At 36.5% G+C, this 24,054-nt stretch overlaps 1 protein-coding gene across 1 annotated transcript; it reads right to left on the bottom strand.

The window, feature by feature from the left end:
• Positions 1 to 273: 273 nt before the first annotated feature.
• Positions 274 to 22,833, bottom strand: LOC139971939 (uncharacterized). Its single transcript, XM_071978792.1, has 7 exons — positions 22,777 to 22,833; positions 22,310 to 22,432; positions 20,885 to 20,963; positions 7,105 to 7,203; positions 4,195 to 4,213; positions 3,582 to 3,666; positions 274 to 3,219 (listed from the first exon to the last, which is right to left on the bottom strand). The coding sequence occupies exons 3-7, from the start codon at positions 20,952 to 20,954 to the stop codon at positions 2,200 to 2,202; spliced, it is 1,293 nt and encodes a 430-aa protein (XP_071834893.1). The 5' UTR covers positions 20,955 to 20,963; positions 22,310 to 22,432; positions 22,777 to 22,833; the 3' UTR covers positions 274 to 2,199.
• Positions 22,834 to 24,054: the final 1,221 nt, after the last annotated feature.

Below are 24,054 nucleotides of genomic sequence, written 5' to 3'. Positions count from 1 at the left end.
TGATAAAGAGCTTGTGCTGTGTGATAACTAACATCCCTATACGATTTGCTCTTCTTGAAAATACTACAATTTTGTATTCGTGAACGGTTTTATATCCGATTTCTACCAACTTTCATTGACATATAGTTGTCGTCATCGCCAATAGAGCTTGAACATAAAAGGTCACAGTATTAGTGAAGAAAGTTCAAATATAAGCTTGAACAAGATATGTTCAGTTTCTACTTTAACACGAAACGACAAATTAAAGAAAGGAAACACACGTGAAGTCCAAATTTTAAATCATATATTGATAACCACCACTCAGATACAAACATTTGGACGATTATGATCGTGTACACGTTGAACAAATGCTTATAGTTATGATTTCAAGAAAAGGTGCAATTTGTTATGGTACAAATCTTGACAGACAAGTGCTTCTTCTTGAACCTGTTCGTTTTGTGCGGCAGTCTGCAATCATAACATATTAAACAATGTAAGTAATTAACAACGAAAACATCTATAAGTTCGTGAAATTATAAACAATTTAAAAGAGAAACCTTTTGCACTACCAGTGACATGTCCAGTCATTAGTTGGGATTGATTCCAGTTGAAGCTTTGATTCGTTGCAGGTGACAGTCACAGGCCACGGTATCTTGAAAAATGTGTAACAAGGCATCAAACATCGATGCATTTATACCACCCAGACAGCGGCAGGAAGGAATTTCAAAAAACATCAATTTCATTCGGTACAATCCGGAAATATTCAATGTCCATCAGAATTTTCTGCTAATGGTTAAACAATTGATTAACGTGAGAAAGATACTTCCGAAGAAACACCTCTTAAGGGCTCGAAAATATATTTTAATTTGAGAGAATGTGCTGTGTGTTTAAGACGACTTGAAATGACACCACCTGCAGAACCCAACATTTTTTTACTTTTAAAGTGTCTGTTTCGTTACTGGAGTTGGATATGAAAAGGCTAACTCTAAAATTGGCGTTCTATGACATACACACCCCAAAAATGATATCTTCATTAGGTCATCATATTTCAATGAATTGTGCCTCAGCTAGCTGTATAGTCATTTCTAAGTGGCTAAATTACGGTTTCAGATACACCACCTTCCCTCCCTCTATCCGTTTGGAAACCCACATTAAGAGGTTAACATGTTTGATGGGGGGGGGGGGGTGGGGGATCTGCGATACACTAGGCTCATTGATGTTTATGATTTTATTTGTTGTTTTGGTGGACATTAGTGACTATAAGTAACTCTAACGATGCCGGCAAAACACTCACTGATGACGTAGGATTTATGGATTTTGAAAATAGTGCTGGTATTTACCACCCCATGTTGTTTTTCTTTCCTGTAAACCAACAACCGTTCCTTGTTTGAAATGTTATTATTGCTTCTATTTGCAACTGCATGTTTCGACTATCCATCTGCATGGGCCTAACTGGTTCACGGTGTCGTCACTAGCTCATTAGGGTTGAAAATAAAACGATATATTAACACTAAATCTTAACCTTTAAGTGATCATTACTTTTTAAAAAGTTGATACAGAAATTGAGAAGTTAATAGCTGAATCATAATCTACATAATAAATGGCAAACGGATGAACAATGTTTTAGAGGAACCGGTTCAAGAGTGAGAGCTGGTCGGGCCCTTCCACTTACGCATTCATACTACATTTGACCCTAAAATACCAAGTGAAACAAATACCAAAAACAAATACAAATTGAGATAAGAAGCAAAAAGTTAATATACCAGTTAACATTGATTCATTACATAAAGCTTAGCCTATAACGAAACATCACAACCTTTATTGGTAGCATAACACACACAAAAAAACTAATTCCACGTAAGCACGTTGTCACAACCTTGTGTTCACAAGTTTCGAATAATCAGGCAAATTAAGGAGGAGTGTAGTTTTCATTACATCTAGTACATTTCTACTATCGAAAAGTGCAACAGTAGTAATCATTAGTAACATTTCTGATACGTTGAATCAAAATGTCGGAACCAACCGGGGAGAGGGTTGCATGTTACGTTATAACCCATGACAAGTATATTGCTACACCGTAGACGATCAAAATAAGTTAGTTCAGTCTTATTTGAATCAACCATATAACGAGTCTAGGAACGTTTAAGGAATTATGGATGTCCATTTCTCTATTCTACATACCAGCAACTGGACAACTGGAAATAAAAACGAAAAAATAAGTTAGACCTCTTTCATTTTTTTATTCGTACGATCAGCTGTGAGTGTGAGATAGCCAAGCAGAATTTTCAGTGGGTCTGTGATCTTTGCTGCATACTGTTCCTTTATCTGTTTCTGCTGTTTTTCTAGCCATCGTTGAACGTAGTTTTTGTCATCGGGCATCTCCGGTATAGCTTTGAAGTCACTTTCTACATCTGGAATCATGGCGTAAAATTCTCGACAGTGTGTAGCAATTTTGACTGCTTGCTTTTTCATTATTTTGTAATGCAACTGCTGATGGCTTCCCCCATTCAGTTTGTTGTGTTCAAAAGATGCGATGTCATTTTCAATAACTTTGAAGAAACCAGCTGCAGCATTGAGACCATCAACAAAAGCGGATATTGCTGGCATCATGGTTTCACTTACCACGATGATAGTTGATCTATTTATTTTACTTTGCTGACCATCTGCTACAGCTTTAATGTTGTCTGCGGCTGCACTCAATTTCAGAAGAGGAGCTACAGTGACATTAAGCCCAGGAATAAATAAGAGATGACATGCCCATTTGTCTTTGCTTTTAGCTGATGTTTCCAATTCCAGTGTCTTCGCTTCTAATTCTTCGGTGAGACCTGTTAACTCAGAGATTAATACCCTCGCCTCATCCTGTCTCTTCTTCAAAGGAACCATGATTACCTGGTGCATCTTTACCAGAGTTTCGCAACATTGTCGGTGACCCTTCACGTCTTCAAGGATTGAAGGAAGGTACTCTCTCCACTCATCGAAGTCAAGCGAATCGTACATGTCAAAGAACTCTTTGAGGGATCTCACTACTGAAGTTGATACCGGTAAAATTCCGTTCACATAGACCAGGGCATCTCTCCTCGTATCATTACGAATTCTGTTGAGTTTCCTCGCCGTTGATGAAGAGGTCCCTATCGCGTGTTCTGCATACAGAGCTCGCATACAGAGGGAGAACAATCGCATGTTCTTTGGTATGTCCCTAAATGTATCTGCAAAGTCGGTCAACTGAGTGTTAAGAACTTCCTGCAGAATAAATAGAAAATACGTTGATGGGATACTTAGACTCGGCTTTGGCTTGGAATCGGACTGCCGTGTTCCCGGACTTGGGATTTATTCTAAACGAAACGACCAATATTCAATTATTTTAATTAAACAATTAACTCGCTTTACTCTTTTACATCAATTACGTACCTCTTCCAGTTACAAGAGACTAACGCTTTAAGCACAAACGCATGTAACTTATCCAAATATGTATATAATTATATGAAATTTCTTTCATCATCTAGAGTGAAAGACTACACGGACTCCTAAGTGAAACTTTAAGTAACAATTGAGATGATACCATACGAGAGCAAACATAACAAGCAATAGTTGTATTTTCATACCATTTCCCTGCTGCCAACTTTGTATTTCCCTGCCAGAACTAGTTCGTTGTCCTTTTTAACTTCGCCGTGTTGACGTTCAGATGGTCTTTGTAGAAATTAGATATTATATAAACAGTTTTAATGACATCGATTCAGGGAAACATTTGGGTAAGTGTTTAGAATTCATAATGAATTAGTAAGAACTTCCTCCCTTCCATTGTTCGTAGTTGATCAGAGAGATGCTTTACAAGGTTTTCATATATTACGATGTTAATTGACAATTTACTACTGCTCATAATACAGAAGAAACTGATTCGTTTGAGAAACAATAACTTAGAGTATACTACAAAACAATACAGGGACTAGCAACAACCATGACTATTGACTCAAATAGAATACAGAAGAAATATGGTCTTGTCGAGTCCACAAAACTATTAAAGAACATATAATTATTGAGCCTAAATTACTATGTGGAAAGGGTTGTGGATGTTTGATAAACTGTTTTCCCATACTCAACATTAACGTTTTATTTATGCATGTGGTCCAAGTAACTACATCCAAATGATAATGTCCTTACTTAAAAAGATGATGCCTATTAGATCAATTACCAAAAGTAAAAATTATGTTAACTCACTCATCATGACGCTTGAGTGCTGTCAATACAAGAAAACAAAATTACATTTTAATGGAAGTATAATTTTTGTCGTAGAATGGTCAGTAAGGTCATTCAAAAATTATTTACGTTACATTTCTGCTGCATTTTCTTGCTACAAATATAATTTCAGTAAATGTAAAATGGTACTTAAATCATACTCTTCTCATCGACGGTAATCCACTACGTCGCTATTAAATCCCACAATATATACTATAGTGTCCATGTTGCGTGAAGAGAAATACCAGACCGCAGCCAATTTACGAAGTCGCTGAATGCATGCCATCTGCATAACAGACATAGGTCCGAATAAACATAGCTTTGATTTCGTCATTTAGACTTAACATGCTATATATAACTATATGGTATTCGCAATCAGTGGTGTTACTTTCAATATGGGCAATCCTTAAACTTTATTATTTATATTTTTCACATTATTAGACAAACTTTCATATGCAAAGTTAACTTTTTCGTTAAGTTCGGTGCAACGCATTTAATGGCCTATATTTTATACGACCAATACTATATTTTCACTGAACCTAAATTTGAACTACCCCATAACATATAATTGTGATGAAAGGTATGAAGATATGTCAAATTTTGATGGTTTTTTAACTTTCCGTCAAGATGTGTCACTTCCAAAACACGACATATAAGATGCTGTTCTTTATTTAGTCAATAAAATCCTTCCATATAAGAACAAATCATTAAATTGGTGCAGTTATAGTATGTTTAGTAATTTGTGATAAACTCCTCAACATAGATGATATAATTGACTGAATTTGGAAATTAATGTTTCCTATGTGACACAATTTGGTTAAATATACTTTTTGTATATTTCTTTTTTCTGGGTTGAATAATATGCTCATAGATGGCATCTATTTCCTACAATAAGACTGTTATATAATACTTATTAGGGTATTGCTAATCTATAACATGCATATTTGATAAATTGATTTCATATTTGTGTTTATTTCTCATGTACTGGACATGATACTATGCACAGTGCACACATTTGCGACAAAAATTGGAATCTTTACTTAGTAGAGAATTTTATTTCCATAGATACCGGATATAAACATAGTTAATATGATATATATTATTATTGTACATATTTATCAGACGTTTGCCAATTCTGTTTGTGATCTTTGCTAATGTTTTGGAGGTGACATTGCCTGTTTACATGTAATCCTTTAGGCACTCCGTAGTCTGTCAAACTTGCTACTAACATAATTGTTTGTGCTGCAATTGTAATTATTACTCACTGTACTACATTAATGTCAACTATGTTGTCTAGGTTTTATTTTGCACTGGTCAGAACTATTTTATTGTTATTGTTCTCTATAATAAACAGTAGTCTTTACTAGCCGTCCGGATTGTTGCTACATGTATGGTACATAGTACTGCAAACTATCTCCCTTTAACTATATGGATGTTGGTGAATTTGTGGTATTGTGAGTTAAGTCTTTGCAATTCGTGCAATCAACCGTCTTTTAAACTAACCATACATGCTTTCATTCCCGCTGTTCCTTCTGCATGAATAATGAGGACCCAAGAGCGTTAGCAAATGATAGAATTTTCAGCAAATATTTCAGTTCATTCCAATCACAACATGCATTTCTCATTATTTTTATGACATGAAGATAAAACAGGTTTTTAGGCTGTTACATTCAGCCTGAGAAGAATAAAACTTTCTCCAAGGCTGCCAGGATGCCCAAAGAGAGGTCCAAAGGTGAGGGATGGGTAGCACATCCCCTTCCAACCTCAGACAAGAATTCAAAAGTATTGATTGGCCCGACATTGCGTTGAGACCTAATTAATACTCCAAACATGCCTCAGAATGCACCAAATGTTTTAACATTTAACCCCATACGTGGGAGTAGGTTTCATCCATCCCACGGGCAACCGCTAGTAAATCCTGGATCCATTTCTGGCCCTCCCGTAAAAGTTAATATCCTTACCTTAATCAGTCAGTGTAAATTTAAGTCTCAACTACCCCCGCCCCCAGGCTGTGAAATTTTGCCAACATGGGTTCCTTTTCAAATTTTACCCGTGCCACCTAATAGCAATATTCTCAATAACAGCTTATTATGGTCATGCACATTCTGCAACATTTGTCATGTGCCTTGACAAAAGCAAACGGTACGCACATCATGGCTGCTGGTATGAGGCAGAATAGAAAATAACGAAATATACGAAAGGACACGATGAAGCAAATATGGAAATTACTGAGACAAGAAAAAACAAGCCGAGATATTGAAGACAGACAACCTAAACAAGAGCAGCAACGCTGCAGGAACTCAACTAAGCTTCTATGTGAGAATTTGAGAAGTTTATAAATTTCTTTGTGCAAAATATCTTTACGATATACTCGGCGGGATAACGGTGTAATTTCCTTTCTTCCCATCTACTTTTCCCCTTGCCTTTGCACCTTCTTAGCAGACATAGTTTGTTACAATGCTATAATGTTAGACCCACATTGCTCACGAACTGCAACTTGTTTTAAATCGACGTGCAACATATTTTGAATGTAAAGAAAGATAAAGTATTAGATGTTTCCTTAAATTATTTATGAATGTTGGATTTCGCAATTAGGTCATTAACCAAAATATTCTTGCATTATAAAATACATTTATATGTTAACAAATTAAAGTTTACTTAAACACGATTGTTGATTTAATTGTTGAAACATGGTTCGATTAAATCAAGTTTTGCTCAAATATTTCTATTATATTATATTTGCATTAACATAAATTTCCTAGCTTCAAATGGACTTATTCACACACGAAATTGTTAAAAGTACATCAAATAGATGCTTGAAGTTTTTGACAAGAGTAATAACGTTGCACCACTGATTGTGAATATGATCTTGTGCAAATCTCAGTAACAAACCTTCGATTAAGTTAAAAGCAAGAAGTAGTATGATTACAACCAGTAAAACTACGACCGCAAAGACCAGGATATATACAGTCATCGAAAAAGGCTGAACAACTGAGAACGAAAAAAAAACAACATTCGTTTATATATAAATGTATCAGAATATAGTCTAAGAGGCTGATTATCTAGGGAGAATATGTATAGATATCATGACCTAAGAGTAAAGGTTTGATGAACTGAATCTGGAGCCAGTGGCGTCGCTCATACATACAGAATGTGCTGTGACCCCATTGTTGAATCTGGGGAAAGTATAATGACCTCACCAATAAGTGCATTGGTGCATAGGCAAAACATTAAAAATGGTAGTTTGAATAGTCTGATGCAAATAATGAAAGCAGGAATTTTTAGATGAATATTAAAACACCTGTGTGGAATAAATAAAATATTAAACACCTTGTTCAAAAGCCGTACACTTTGTGCTGCCAACAAAACCGTGAACGTGCCAAGTAACATTATTGTTAACAAATAACTATTTTATTCTTAGCTTTGATTTATGTAAATAAATACTACAACTACCCACCCACCTCCCTCCCCTCACCCCGGTCTTCTCCATGTTGTTCGTATGCATTCCATCTCAGAGAGTTTCGAGAATAAATAACTTCAAAATACAAAGGTTCATTCGAGAACACAATCAATACTCCGAGGAAAACAGAAATTCAAGATTGCTTCATGATTTCGGTAAAGCTATTAGTTGCATAGTTTGAGATTCGGATATCGAAAGCTTCCTTTCTTTAGATATCGTCCTCGATCACAGATGGTTTACTTTAATAGACATGAAAGGAACATTGAATATTTTGAACTGAATTCATTTTTACAAGGTGAAGTTAACCATATCTCTTCGTTCATAGCTCACACATTATGCAAGAATTCTGTCATTCCAAAACAAACTTGAGATATTGATTTCTGTCTTTATAACTCTGTCCTCATGCATTTTATGGTAGCTCTCCAGTAACGTATACATCGAAAGGCAACTCTAACGATTCGAGCCTATAGTGCGCACAAAACAATGTCCTTACTTCCTACTTTTACTTTACTTTGTGCAATACCACAACCAGTCCAGCGAACACAGGTAATTTCCAACAATTGGGAATGGCAGAAGGCATACGCTGTGTAATAACCTATCATAGAACCATTGCTATCGTCCTGTTCCAATGGGCAATTGATTCATCTTACACTGTGATAACCTTCTTGACCTTATCCGCCAAGAACAAAGAACAAAACACTTCCAACAATTGTGACTGGCAGAGCCATTGTTGTGTTGAAATTCGTTGAAATGTCTTGACATTGTGAGACCTATTATGTGAGTCATTATACTCAACCAGGGCAAGTTTACACCAGTTTATATGGATTCATACATATCCATACCACGGTGCGCCTGCGGCATAAGTTGCTACCGGTGTGACAGCTGCTGGGTGTCTCCCTGTACAAAGTGACCGGGGGGGGGGGCACTTTGTAATAGCACTTTTAGTACGGCCGGACGATATCCTGCTGAATATTTTGTCCCCTTATAAGGCAAATATCATCTGGCCGGACGAATGTCCTGGTACAAAACGCCCTCAAAGAAATCATAGTATAACTTGTTGACCGCATATGGTCTTGTCAATTGGTCATTTAAATGGCAACTTTTCAGTATATTAATAATTGAAGCAGATGCGTACATAGTTTGATGTTATAGGAAATAAATGAGATGTTGTGCGTTGTAACATTGCAAATTATACACTGTAAAAACCAGTGCATCAGGATAAATTAAATATATTGGGGTAACCCGCTGCAAAAGGTTTTTCAAGTAAAATCAACTGATGTCATTGTAAGTAATCTGAACTGATTGTTGTTAAAGTAACTGACCATAAAGTTGATATTTGATGTAACTTTACACATTTTATTAACAACAAAAAAACAATTTCAAGTTTTGTACACTAAAAAAAAAATCAGTTCAACTGAGCATGAACAAGTCATGTACACACATGATTTTTCAGTTCAGATAGCTCAAAAAAATTAATTTGTTCAACTGAGCATGGACAAGTTGTTGAAACAAATGATTTTCAGTACAGATAACTCGAAAAATCTGTGCCATTTGAACTACATTTTACTTGCCATGAAAAAGTATACATATTGAATTATCAGAGCTCATATTAATAAAGTTGACATTACTTGAAAAACCTTTTGCAGCGGGTTACCCCAATTTGTTCGAGTAATCACAACAAGCCGTTTGAGTAATCACAACAAATCCAATAATTTCAGTAAAAACTTTCTATTTTGTCAATCTTCTGTAAAAAGAACAAAAGAAAATTAACACAGACATAACAACAACTGAGTACTCCCTTAATATTTAAAAATGTATACCTCAGGATTCAATAACTAACATTGCTCCCATTGATAAACATTGTTACAAGGTTTTCAGCGTCAGAAAAATATCCTCAAAGTATCCATTCCCGGATCAGTAACACATTACCACCCACCCCCCCCCCATACAACGACCCCTGATCCACCCTAGGTGCCATGACCTATGTTTTTTCATATACTGCCAATCACACTTTCCCAGCATCCTCTCATATTATGCACAACGATACTCTTACCCCACAGTCCAACATAATAAATACTGATTTCTTATCCACACCTTTTAAGTTAGCAGCCCCTTCCCCTTTCCCATATTTATTGGCTAAGCAAGCTGAAATATTGTTGAAAGAACACTTTAAAATGAGGGATTTTAACGTACGGTTCAAATGGATTATTGTCAAGAAAGCCTGCCTAAAATACTTATTTGGCATTAGTAAAAGTGGAAATCAGGGGGAAAGGGGGGATGCGAGAAATCTGTATTTCTTCTGACTAAATAGTAGGCTTTTTAAATCCAGTGGGACCAACGAGAGTATGCAGCAAACCAACGGTTGGGATTTCATCTACATTAGCTTCATCCAACTCACTAAAATGCCCATGTCAAGTAATAATTAAAGTGAAAATCTAACTTATACATATGGACTTTTTAAATTCCATGAACATATACTGTACATATGAAATCTGATAGAATGATATCATTAAAAAAATTAAACTTTTGTTGGAAATATTGGAGTTTCAAGCAAACTTAAGCTATTAAGCAAACAAATAGTTCTTGAAAGAAAGTATAATTTTGAGGTAAGCTTCCTCCCTTCCTTGTTCATAAAAACTTTCTGGATTTTTTCCATGGTTTTTCTGAAGGTTAAGACAATAGTGATCCCTAAAATAAAGTGCCACTCACTGCACATGGAAAGTCTGAAATGTCTCCCATTACTCTGTTTACTATGTTAACCATGTCAAAAAATAGTTATCCATTAGTTACACATACTCAATGGACCTTTTGAATTCCATGAATGTATACTGTATATGAAAATCTCATAGAAATATGTTAAACATAAAAAAACTCAACCTCGTTGGAAATAAATGGAGTTTGTTTCAAACAAACTTAGAAGAACCATGTTTTGTCTCAAAGAAAAGCTATCAAGCGAACAATGTGTTCTTGAAAGAAAGTACTTTTGGGGTGAGTTTCTGACCATCTATGTTAATAAAAACTTTCTGGATTAGTTCAATGGTTTTCCCTTGTTGCTCACAATACTGAGGATTAAGGCAATAGTGAATCCCAAAATAAAGTGCGACTGCACAGGGAAAGTCAGAAATGTCTTCCATTACTACGTTACCATCTATTATTATGCAAATGTTAACAGGATCCCCTATACCTCCTACAACAGCTATCCTTTGCTTGGAATCCCGGATTTCTTCCTCCAAAGATGCATCCTAAATGGTAAAACAAGAAAAAGATTGAAACACCCAGAGTCAACTTTAATTTATGTTAATCTAGCCTGATAATGAGTTCTGGCCAACAATTTATCCTGGAAACTACCAGGGGCCTATCTGTATCTGCTAGGTATGGGGGCAGAGTGTTCAATAACCCAAGAATGCTGCAGTGAACAGACCTCTCTAAGAGTCCATGCAAATTAGCTTTCACTGTGCTGTTTACCAGCTTTCTCATGACAATAGGGGCCGTGAACCGTGACAGCAGTTACATAACTCTTGGAATGTGCACCTAACTTCCAGAGGCACCTTCAAGATACAGTGTTTATAAAGTTGACCTTAGATGACCTTTGACCTCCAAAAACAACAACAAAAGGAATCATATACTTGTGAAGCATAATCAACCAAGCAAGTATGTACTTAATTGAAGTCTGTCTCATCAAGCTACAATGTTTACAAGGTTTTCAGTTTTTGACCTCAGACCTGCACCACAAACAACAAGGATGAACACACATAATAAGTATATGCTCCTTAAAAGTTTGCGTTATGGTCTTTACAAAGTTTTCAATGTTTAAATCACCTCTGTTAACCTCATATGACATCCATCACAAACAATAAGGATCATATACTCATCATGAATAAACATATCGGCTATGAGCTTAATTGAATTTGCCATATTATGTTATGGTGTTTACAAGCAATGTACATACATAGTCAATGTTTTTTTAGTGATTGATCTCTGCTGACCTCAAGTGACCGTTGATCTCCACCAAAAAATAAGTAACATGTACTTACTATGAGGAATACCAAATTGAAGTTTGCCTATTTAAGATATTGTTTACAAGGTTTTCAGTGTTTGACCTCTGTTGACCTTTGACCTCTACCAAAACAATAGGGACCTTTTACTCATTATGGGTAATCTACCTAACAAGTATGAGCAGAAGTAATGCTTGCCTTGTTAAGATATTGTGTTTATAAGCAGTGTCACATATATACAGACACACATACACAAATTCATTACTGCATTGGTTCTTGTCTGTGGCAAGGAATCAAAAATGAAAACATATTTTGCAGAGCATTAACAAATATATTGACTGGTTAGGGTCCCATCTTTTTCTGATCAGCCAATCATGATATGAAAATAGTTTAGCAAGTTTATATGATTTAAAATATGGGGAAGTCCCGTTGATGACGTCACAGTTACTCAAATTTGAAAATCTTCCTGTTATCCTATATTATTTAGTAACTTAACAAATTAAAAAAGTGAATGGAAGCAAATTAAACCCGCGGGGTGGTATATGATGATAAGATAAGACAAGTGTATGACACTGCACGTCTTACCACAATTGATTGGATACCAAAAATGTTGCATTGAGATTCTAAGTATATTGTATCGTATTGCATGCATATGTACACTATTCAATTTGCCATCTAATAGTGTTGTATCGCAATAGTTTGTACAGAATGTGCACTTCACAGTCACTCTCCAGTCTCCACCCCTACAGGAAAATACATTTACCTATAGATACCTTGAAGTCTTTGTAATATTTCTGTTTCTCTTTGAAATAGAATGGTAGGCTTCTCAGGACTGCAGTTCTTCTTGAAACGATACAAGAGAAAAAACACAATCTTACTCTACATTATATATAGACTACATTTATTATTTTGAGGAATAGGATGACAAATTGTACAATCCCCAAAACTTACATGGTTTGGGAATTTACGAGCAACAATACTTACCTGTCTCTCCTAGGGATGAACCGGATCCCAAATTTTAAGATCCGGCCGGACTGGATTTCACCGGATAGTACGAACTAAGGATTCTGAAGTTATAATGGCACATCAATAGGAAGGGTACAGGCCTAGGGGCCACGATCGATGCGAGGATTTTATCATGAGAGGGGTTGAGTTGGCCAAAAATGTGATTTTGAGGTCACTAGATGCAAAATGGTATAATATTTCAGTTTCAAAGGGATTTGTGTGGGACTTATTCCAGCATAATAAATGTTGGCAATTATTTTTTTGGCAATTTGTTTGAACCCATGGACCCCCCCCCCCCCCCTCCCCTCTCGTTTCCGATCGCGCTTGTTTTAGATTATGTGTATTTGGTGTGACCCAAGTGGAGTAGATCTCCACTCTCCAAACCTACCACCTTTGGAATGGAGGAACCAGCCAGATTGTACATTCATCCAGTGCACTAAGACATAAGCTACACTAGGAGATAGTTAAAGTGCCATTTAATTAACTGCCATACGACAGGCAAAGGTTTCAACAACAAAAAACCTAACCTTTCCCTCGGAAGACTGTAACTCCTGTTGAATCGCCAGAGAATGAACACCCTTTCTTGACTTCAACATCTGCACCATTCTGTCTAAATGTTTATTCGGTGATGCAAAGAAGGTTTCGTTCAGGTTCATATTTGTCAATCGCCCAAATTCTGCATAAAGCTGAAAAAGAGCAAACAATTTTAATTGATTAGTTTGATAGGATTGTGATTTATGCCACAGAGCGTCAAAGCGCTTTACAATTTACCCCCTGGGTCACCGGTAACGTGTCCAACTGCCACAATACGGTGCTCACTAGGGACAAGTTACCTCGCAGGTTCCCATTCTCATCCCGGTGAAATGAGCCATTTGGTTTAAAGTTCCTTGCCTAAAGACACTCCATGACAATCCAGCCAGGACTTGCACCCATGATCATTGGATCAAAGACCTTAACCACTCTCCCATCACGCTCCCTTACTGTATAGTCTTCTAAATTATGATTCTTAAAAAATCATTATGAGCTGAATTTACTTACCCATATATATTAAATTGCATTTCCCAATGCCCATATCATATCCCAGGAAGAGAACGCTTCATCCCTTATGGGTATGACCCTTTCCAAAATTAACTAGATTTGAGAACCTCAAAATTAAAGATTACAAACTTACTCTCTGACAGTCCAGTGGATTCATGCATATTGTTGGGTCTTTGGTAATGGAACAGCTGGCAGACTTGCAAAAGAGGGAGGCCATATTCACCTATGTGCCAACAAGATGTGTGTTTCCCCAAACTTACTGGTTTTGGAAACTGACAATACTTACACATTACTACAAAATGTCTGAATAACTCAATGACTATCATATGACAGTATCACCTTCTAGAAGAAAGATCAGCCCCCACCCCCTCCCCTCTTCATGGTATATATACATATAGGACTCTATTCCTAAGGACATTCCTCTCAGATCTGGACCCGTATGATCTGTATTACCACATATTGTATGTGAATAACAAATAGTGTTATTACAAATAGTGTTATTGCTTGTAAACTAGAGTTTGCACCAGGTAGAAAATGTGTGCATGGGTAACCAGACCTCCTTTCCGTCGGGTACCCGGATTCTGTTGGCGCCGGGCACTATTGTAACGTTCCGGGCAATGATTTTCAACGTCGGTTAGTACCTGGCATGTTTTCTTTCAAGCCCGGTACTTCTATTTAGTGCCCGGCACACCCGGAAACAATGCCTGGTACCAGTTCAGTCAACTCCTTCTTGGAAAAAGAGCAACGGTTATACTTAACTCATTTAGTTACCTCTTACGACATGCAGGGAAATCACAGACAAGATACAGTACATATATTACTTACCCCACTGGTCATAAACAAGCCTGGCCATCTCTCCATGATATCTGTAACTGATGGGGAAGTTAGTACCAATTCCTGCCTTCTGTGTGCAAACGTCCTTGTCATTAGCGAGTGTATCTCTTTCATATCTTTCTTTCTATTCTATACCTCTGCAATGAGTGTCTTTCTGTTTACCTCCATACTAGCAACATCCTCACCATTCGTAAGGTCTGGCAAATAATTAAGCTCTGCTCTTTTAGGCTTTTTGAATTTTGGTGAAACTGATGCCTCATTATCAGATCTTTTCCTTGAGTTGACTTTCATCTCAAAGCATCCTACTGAACGCATTTTGGATCTCATATTACCCATTTTGTACTTTAGGCTATTAACCAACCCATCACAGCCTGATGAAGCACCTTTTTCACTAAGACAAGGGTACTTAGAAATAACACCTTTTGCCACTTCTACAAACTCCAAGTCGGATGGATAGTCTTGTGTTTCCAAATTTTATTTGTCAGTGCACTCAAAAGATGACTTTTCATGTCTTTTCCGAAGAAAAGTTGCACTTGGTCTGTTTTGTATCTGATGTTACCAGCTCCTATGATTATCTCTAACTCTGGTCCAAGTTTAGGAATTTCAAACATTGCTGGCCATGTTCCTTGTCTAAACTTTGCCTCTTTAGACTGAAGATCGTCACTTGAAGTGACACTCATAGTATCATGGGAGCTCACACTCATAGTATCATGGGTGCTAGTGCTATCAGAAGTATCAGATGAATTGTTAGAAATAATACTTGTGTTGTTATTGCCCAAACCATCCAAGGATACAGGGGGATCAAAAGGTGGAGGGGGGGTAGTTCAACTTAAGTGTTGTGAAGTTTTCAGGGAGATCACTTATGTTGGTAAGGTTAACTAGTGCTCCATCAAAATCTGAATCTGAATATTGAACTGTAAAGTTACTCTCAAGGTCCAGTTCATTCTGTAAAACTGCCTTCAAGTTTTGCAAATTATCCGGCTTCTGCGGAATAGATAACTTTCTGATATCGGAATCCGAAACTATTACTCTCATTTTGTAGGATGCCATTTTACTTATCATTTTACATTTTACATTTTACTTATTATGGAATATGTAAACGAAAAAACAAATTTGGTTACTGGAATTCAGTACAAGTAAAGTCAACCACAGAGTAGGCCTACATGAAGAAAGGAATTTAGTGATTTGAAGCAACATTTGTGCACACACTATACTTGAAATCTTTGAGCCATATTTAACACAAAAACCTGTGTACTTTTAGGCTTTAAATAGCAACATGTCCCTCATGGAATATTATACCCAGTAGCACAATAAAACAGCACCCTACCAAAGATAAAGAACAGTAGTATACTAGTGAATTATGTTCCTACTGACAGTTTATCTTCATGTAATGCTTCAAAACCACCATTTTCACACCACTTACTATGTACAATGGCAAGAGATAGTAGCTAGTCAATTCATCTGGATTAACAACCATATATTTATCCGTTTCTGTTACCCTATATGATCAAAAGTGGTTGTTAGAAACAGCAATATACAACCTTACCAGAAACCTTATATTGTTCTGTACAATGATATTCTGAATTTCTACAAGTTGAGATGCACCAGTCTCATGTGGAATCGATACAAACATATCATTGCAGTATTTTGTCCAATGTAAAGTAACAGTTTCTGAGACCATTATTGATGAGGCAGACACAATGTCATCCGGTAGTGCATTTTGCACATTTTCTGACAACAGAGAGATATATATATATGTATGATTTTCCACAACAACAGGTATCCCCAAGTAATAGGGGAAGCTAGATGATAAGCCATCATTTTTTGATGTCTGCTTGCCATTGTAAACAATATGTTCTTAAAATTATTCACATTGCGAATAATTCTTTTGAAAAAGTGGTGTATTGCCTCGAATCTAATTGTAGACACCTGAACAAGAGGTCCAAATAACTTTACCTTCTCACTGTAATGCTCAACATAATGGTGCTTTGGTTTGATTCTTGCATTAGCAATGTTTGATGTGAACTGACACTTATGCTGTTTGACTGTTCTGTTCAACATGTCTACCATATTTTCTGAAAGAAAGACAGGACTGTGAGATAATTCTACATTTCCTTGAGCGAACTAAGCACAGCCCAGACAGGGTCACCCACTGGAACAAAATCTCCGATGAGCAAAGGTTACAGACGAATCAAGGTTCTATTCTCACTTTAGTTGCCACCGATTGTGCCCTTTGTTTTAAAATAAGCACTTAAAAACTGTGGTTGGTTAACTCTATCCACTGACTTGTACTGAAATTCTCGGATTCTTTTGTTCAGAGACTCCAATGTCAAATAGTTGTGTGAAATAAAGTAACTAAAGCACAATGCAAGCTCATACGGAATGATACCTTCTACAAGATCATGAGAAATATCAAATGGAAGACCCTGGGTTGCATGAAAAGGATCTAGATATTCATGTAAGACGCAATCCTGTTCAATTCCATGTAAGTTTGAAACTGATGGATTTTCTCTCACTTGGTGGACATGGTAAGTATAATTTTCTTTGTCTCGTTTTTGACCTTCATCCACTTTATAATCCGGATTCTGCAAATTTACATTTGTAATCATACATGCTCTACATGGTCGCATAACATATGGACCAAAACTCTCAATAAATCCCCCAAACTGATGAGCTCCAAGATTGTCAAGTGATTCAATAAAAACACCTTCCTTTTCAAGAAATGCCAAGTCTGTCCAAAGAGGGGACATGGCTCTTTTGAAGCCAAATTCTGTCAAATGCACTGACTTGACTAATGTAGCAAGTTGAATAACATGAATTTTAGAACGAAACTTTGCAGGCATGTCAGCCAGCACCCAATAGACTGCACATATTTTGTGCTTTTTTCGGGATGTTCCCAGGGGGTTACACACCTCAAATTCATCAATGTATAAGCCAATCCCTATCCTGTTTTCCTCAAACTCAAAAAAGGATTGTTCTTATACACAGATCCATCTTTAAAGGTACAGTATTCAGTACTTTTCTCTTCAATTGATAAAACCTTATCTAACACATCTGTTCTCTGTAGCAATTTTTGCAACATGAAAGGTACTGACACATATCACATCCAACACAGTTTGCTATTAAAGTTACCTAATTCATAGTCTCTAGCTTCAACAATGGAAAAGTTCCGTTAAATATGCATTTCTTAAAGTAGGGGAGGAAAGAATCCCATTTGCAGATTGTTCAGCTCTGCTCACGCATTTTACAAATGGATATTCCTCCAAAAAGACAGTCATGACTCGCGTCATGTCCTCTTTCTTAAGCCCCTCCACATTTTCAAAGGAAAGTCTTAAATGATTGTGAATCACAGACCATGACAAGTTATGCACATCTAAGAGCTCATCAACTATTTGATTAACTGTTGCAGTGGGAACATGCAAAACAGATTCCAACTTCAAGAAAAAAGGGCAATTCTCCTGACAATTTTGTCATTATCATTCCGAGCAAATTCTTGACCAAGAACCTCCACCTCATTAAAATCACAACAATCTGTCTGAACTGTGTCAAGATCTGAGCAGTCCACACTACCTGAATATATGTCATCATTACAAACTTCCTGATCCAACAAACAATTTTCTGAGAAATTATCGGGGCCAGAATTGCAATGCTTTCGACTTTTATGAGATGAAAATGAGCTTAAAATATTGGTCACATATTCACAACCTTGAAAAGGACACTGAACATTTTCATACAAGTTAAGGTGTCTGTTTAAATGACTTATCAACTCATTAACAGGCTGGTGACACACAGGGCATTTGAAAGACAACTCAAGGTGATTGGATTTTTTGAGTGAATGTGATTTTGCCACATGAGATTTTTTAAGCCAGCTATAGTTTTTGAAGTGATAACACAACTTTCATATAAACATGGGAACACTCTGTATCTGTTTTGATGGGCATGTTGTAATCTATAATGTCTGAGTAAGGAACCCCTTTTGTCACATGTGAAATAACAGAGCTTGCATTTCCAATCCATGATCAAAGTGTTTGTTCTGCAAATAAAAATGATAAATTACAAGTGGTTAAACTGTGTTTAACCCCCCCCCCCCCCCCCCATCATGAATACACACAACATTTTTCTCCCAAATAACCTGCAATAATAGGCTAAAGATATTCCCATTTTTTTCTATTTTATTATATTTTACAAATGGGATAAAAGAAAAGGAAACCATTTTAAATTTATTATTCACGTCTCCAGATAGCCTAGGTCTAGTTAATATATTTTGGTTTCAAACTTTCAATTCATAAAACTGTTTAACAGCATTTGGGAAACAAAATATTTAAATAAAGTAATAATGGGTTGATAGCTACAGTAGCCTACAATATTCCATATTACTAATATAAGTAAAAATAGACCTAGTGAAACCCTTAACACCCTTTTTCTAACCTTGCCATTTACCCTGCTGAATTACCCTGCTCAATACTTCACACAAACTGCTACTGCAGCCATGATGAAAACGTCAATCAGTGAAAATGTAATTTATCCGGAGCCAACGCCACTAATTCTACAGCAATTTTAGGTGCCCAGACTACTTGCCGTGATGCCCCTAAGAATCAAGCTCAACCGACGGCAATTACTGCCTGCCCCCATTTTGGCCCTTCTGCCACCAAAGATCCTAACTAATTAGGGCTGGAAAAATTTCCAGGCGAGCCAAAAAATATTTTCGAGGAGAAAGTAGTGGCGAAGGCACAGCCCGATTATCACCTGACCGGCAACAAATGTATTTTTTTAATAAATGTTACAGTTTTAATTCATTTTTTTTTTAACTGTTCGATGTGACTATTATTACAAATTTACAGTAAACAAACAAGAAGTTGGTTGTAGTGTTTTTGGTTAGGGTATGTTGAAAAAATGTACGCATTATTAAATCGAGCCAGAGTTAGTACATAGGGTATATATAACCTCACGTATGGCTTCTGCTCAGCCTAACGTAACTAACACTGTAACAGAAACATTAGGCTCCAGCCTAGTCTAACCGTTACCAGCACAAGTCTAAATCTAGAGCCTAGCCATAGAAATTGATAATTTATATGGGCCTAGCCCAGGCAGTAACTCGTCGACAGCTGTGTAGGCTAGGCCTAGTGATTGTGCCTAGTCATTCAGTCTAGTCTGTGACCTAACTTATGAACAAAAACTCACCAGAACAAAGATGAAGGCAGAGTAGGCATAGTAGTAGTAGGCTACTATGACTCTATGAGGATGAGATGTTGGTTATCTAGCCCAGACTCGCGCGTCGTCACCAGTGGTCGCCATAAGTCCTCCAGCACTAATAATATGCTATGTTTATTATGTGAATGTGACGCATGCATGATGCATTGCAATGCATATGATATGCGCAGTGAACGTACGTTCGTAACGATGTACTCAAGAGTATTTTGGCGGTAATCATATGACCTTTGTACTGCATAGATTTCTACCTCAAGTCGTTTTCATAATTTATACAGTAAGTTAAAGCCAGTGTATCATCAATTTCTGACTATCAGAAATTTATTTTTACCACAGAAACCGACGAAAAGTTGTAACGAAACTTTTCTCAATCAAGAATGTCTCATTCCGACCAACTTTCGAGGTCATAGCTCAAGTAGAAATAAAGATATTACAGCTTACATTTTTTTTAGTCAATCTTAAAACAACAACAATTTTGGTTACCATGGTAACATCTGCTGAAGTCATCAAAACAGCATTCAATATTCTATGATATCATATTTCTTGTGTTTATGAAACTTTCAGACATAAATTATTTCATACAACCTCTAATGTTTATTAAACAGCTTGGTACATTTGCCTTAAAAGTCTAAGCAACGAGTAAAGGGCGCCCTCTGTTTTCCTGTTATTGGTCCCCAGTCAGTATCGGACAAATGTCAAATTTGGTGCATGGGCTTATTGTTGTTGATAAGAACCTTCATTTGGATTTTTTTATATGACTCTATTCTCCCACCCTGGCTAGTAAAAAACTTCCAAATTCATCACAGCCATATATGGGCAACTAGCCGCCATTTTGGTTCTAATCACAGCCATGTGCACATTTTGTCACTGCCAACAAAGAGAAAACCAAACCTAATATAAAATTGTACTCATTTTCACTCAAATCAAATAGTCACCAAAAATGTGAGCAAAAATCCAACAAATAAGCGCATCTTGGCATATGTAAACAGCCTACAACCAATTGATATACACAATATGTTGTAAAGCAGTTTCTTTACACATGAACGTAGCTTTTCAGGCTTCTTTAAAACAACAAAATCTCAATGCTGCTGCACAACTAGTACTAAACACAAATTACTAAAATGTAATTTACCTTCATTGGAGTTAGCTTGACATTCCACAAGACATGTTCCCAATAGCAACAATAACGTGATGACTTCCATGTTTTCGTTCTGTAAGAAAGAACTGACATATTTAGTGTTGTGAAGAATTGCTAACCAGGAAACGTTTAGTTCCTGCTGTGCGGACTACATTTACGTAGTTTCTGTCTAGTGGGGAAATGGTTTTAGCAAGAAAATAGGGCACATTATTCGTACAATGACAGATAATATGAAAGTTCATGGCGGTCTCAGGTTCTCCGTCTATGTCATTCTGAAGAATATATTCGTTTCTAGTGTCAAGCTGTTTACGAAGGAACCCGGTTTGAGTTTGTGATGTTCAAATTGGGTACACGGTTTTATAAAGTTGAAATTGGAATACCGCAAAAAACTAATATGAATAGTCAGGGAAATCTACTTTGCCTAATTATAAATTTCCGTTGTATGCCACACAATATTCAATTAAGGACATAGCCTGAATGGTAGTGATTATGGATACTTTATGGAATTGAGCCAAAATGGTGAAACCTTGGCCACACCGTTGCAATAAATATACCCTGGCGGTTATTTTTATTAATTTATTTTATTCGTCGAAACACTGTTCGTGTTGTTTACTCATCGCTATATATGTCATGCACATGGTAATATTAGATCTAGTCAGTTGGTAATTGTAGCCTATGAGTCAAAGTTACCATCGCGACTGTTGCCATTGAAATGCATGGCATGGAAACTTTACTAGTGCAGGAGGTCCATGATGACATAGAAATAAATAAGATTTTGGTGTTACTTGAACATTGAAGTTTTTTCACTTTCTTCCACCTATCATCTACCTATAAATTTTCTCTGATACCTGTTGTCTATAAATGTTGTTATCAATATGATAATTGTTTTTGTAGTACATCATTTTTCCCCACAATTTGCTTAAAATTATGGTTTTCTTCAAATGTACTTTTAAAAGTATGCTGTTATTTAATAAATTGTAATTAATGGTAAACTTTCAAAAGGCGTTTTCAGTCGCCTTTATGAAACTTATAACGACGGCAGGCTGATATGACCGCCTTCAACAATACATGTATATATTTTATAAAATCAACGAGCACTCATGCATCAAAGAAGAATTTACTTAATAGTTTAGAGCTCATAGAAACCGCCTTTTGTTTCTACTTATAGGTTAGAATTATCGAGTGCATATCCAACATTGACACCCAATCCAGCCATCATATTGAATAGCAGACCAGGTTTAGATTAAAGTATCCTTGCTATACAATCATACGAAACGCAATAGTCAAACGAATAATACAGATTTCGACTCGCTGTCTGTAAATTACGAACAAAATATACAGGATAATAGGCATATATTACGATTTTTAATTTACAATAAAGAAGGAAATAATAATCTTGCAAGTCGTATGAAGGCCTACCTCAGATATTACTTCACTTTCGGTGAAAACGACAGAACAATAAGTAGGAGAATCAGGAGGAATGTCTTCAGTAGAAAGACTGCAGATCCAAATGGGAGTTTCTTTCAATCCAAGAATAGCTCCCTGGAATTTTCCCGAGAGGCCAGATGTAATAAAAAATTAAAAAATCTACACTGGTTGCAAGATTAAAATGTTTTGACACTGGCCAATATTTCATTCATGATTCCATCAAAAAGACTTAACAAATTTTTTTTCGGATGTCAACAATGGATTTCCAAAACAAATTTAGATTAAAACATCTTGCTATAAATCATTGAAACGCAATAGTAAAGCGCATAATGAATGAAGATTTTGACTCACTGTCTGTAAATTACAAACAAAGCATACAGGATTATATACATATATTACGATGTTTAATTTACAATGAAGGAGAAAATAATAATCTTGCAAGTTGTACATAGGCCTACCTCAGATATTACTTCGCTTTTGGTGAAAACGACAGAACAACAAGTAGGCGAATAAGGAGGGATGTCTCCAGTAGAAAGAATGCAGATCCGAAAGGGCGTTTCATCCAATGCAAATATAGCTTCCTGGAATTTTCCCGAGAGGCCAGATGTAAATGAATTTAAAAAATCTACACTGGTTGCAAGACTAATTTTTTTGAAAGTGGCCAATATTTCATTCATGATTCCAGCAAAAAGACGTAACAATTTTTTTCGGGTGTCAACAATGCATTTCCAATTAATTTATCTGACTTAAACAAAGAGAAACGATCTGCTTTAGCTGACGTGGCGTGTTTTGGCCAATGACGACATTGATAAATGGCGCCGTGTTCTAAACTAACGATCAGGATTAGGTTACGGCAAGGTTGCGTCTATTTTTTCGCATTTCACTGGCGGTGACAAAGACGATCGATAGCATACGGTTGCCTAGCAACAAGTTACTTGGAAGTGAATATTACTATTAGCATAACTATAACAAATATCGATGTATCAACTCAATTAATGGTTATAACAAACCTTTATAAGAATGAGATGTCAGTCTGCTTTTGCTGTTTGCCTACATAGGCGTACAATGACAATTAATAGTATGCACATAGATAGGTAGATGATTTGTTCAGCCACGTGCAACATGTGAGAAAATATGCATCACCGAAGGCATCTGAGAGTTACAACATGGAGATCAATTTACAAAACGAAACAATGTATTATTACAGAAAAAGAGACTACTTGCAAGTAGAAAACAAAGTACTGTGGCAGACTGCTAAAAATGCTACAATACACGTTTATATGCCTATTTTTAGAGAGGTTATCTATTTCATCTTCCATGTTGACTTCATTTTGAAGTGTGCATATACTGTACCAGTTTCCACTTGGACAATCCGATACATCCATTGAAAATAGTCAGAAAGTATACAGAGAAATATAATTTGGGAAGATATATCCAAACTAGTATTGCGTGATGACCTAATTTTCAACTTATACACAGAAATAATGATATCTTGGTTGTTTCAGTGTTTCATTCAGTAGCCAGGCTGGGTTCAGGCTGCATGCGCTTGACTATTGTTTCTCCACATCCCACCCCTTATTTTTGTCTCACTACCGTATGAAAAAACTTCACCCTGAAGTAACAGCACATGAGTATTGTGCTCCTCCTTTAATTAATGGTGGCCCTACATAAATTGTTGGTGCCCCTACTACTCGGAGTATCTGCTCCCCAGGGTTACAAACATTTCTGTAAAGCAG

Source organism: Apostichopus japonicus, chromosome 8 (assembly GCF_037975245.1).
Source record: "Apostichopus japonicus isolate 1M-3 chromosome 8, ASM3797524v1, whole genome shotgun sequence".
In the NCBI taxonomy this organism is placed as follows: domain Eukaryota; kingdom Metazoa; phylum Echinodermata; class Holothuroidea; order Aspidochirotida; family Stichopodidae; genus Apostichopus; species Apostichopus japonicus.
This window is presented reverse-complemented; position numbering and strand designations above follow the sequence as displayed.

What these genes read in the sequence shown, in the direction of transcription:
- LOC139971939 (XM_071978792.1), bottom strand. Translation starts at nt 20,954, where the DNA reads ATGGAAGTCATCACGTTATTGTTGCTATTGGGAACATGTCTTGTGGAA. An exon ending in TCAAGCTAACTCCAATGAAG is followed by an intron (nt 7,204 to 20,884) that starts GTAAATTACATT and finishes TTTCGTTCTCAG; the next exon opens with TTGTTCAGCCTTTTTCGATG. An exon ending in AAGTTGGCAGCAGGGAAATG is followed by an intron (nt 3,220 to 3,581) that starts GTATGAAAATAC and finishes TTTATTCTGCAG; the next exon opens with GAAGTTCTTAACACTCAGTT.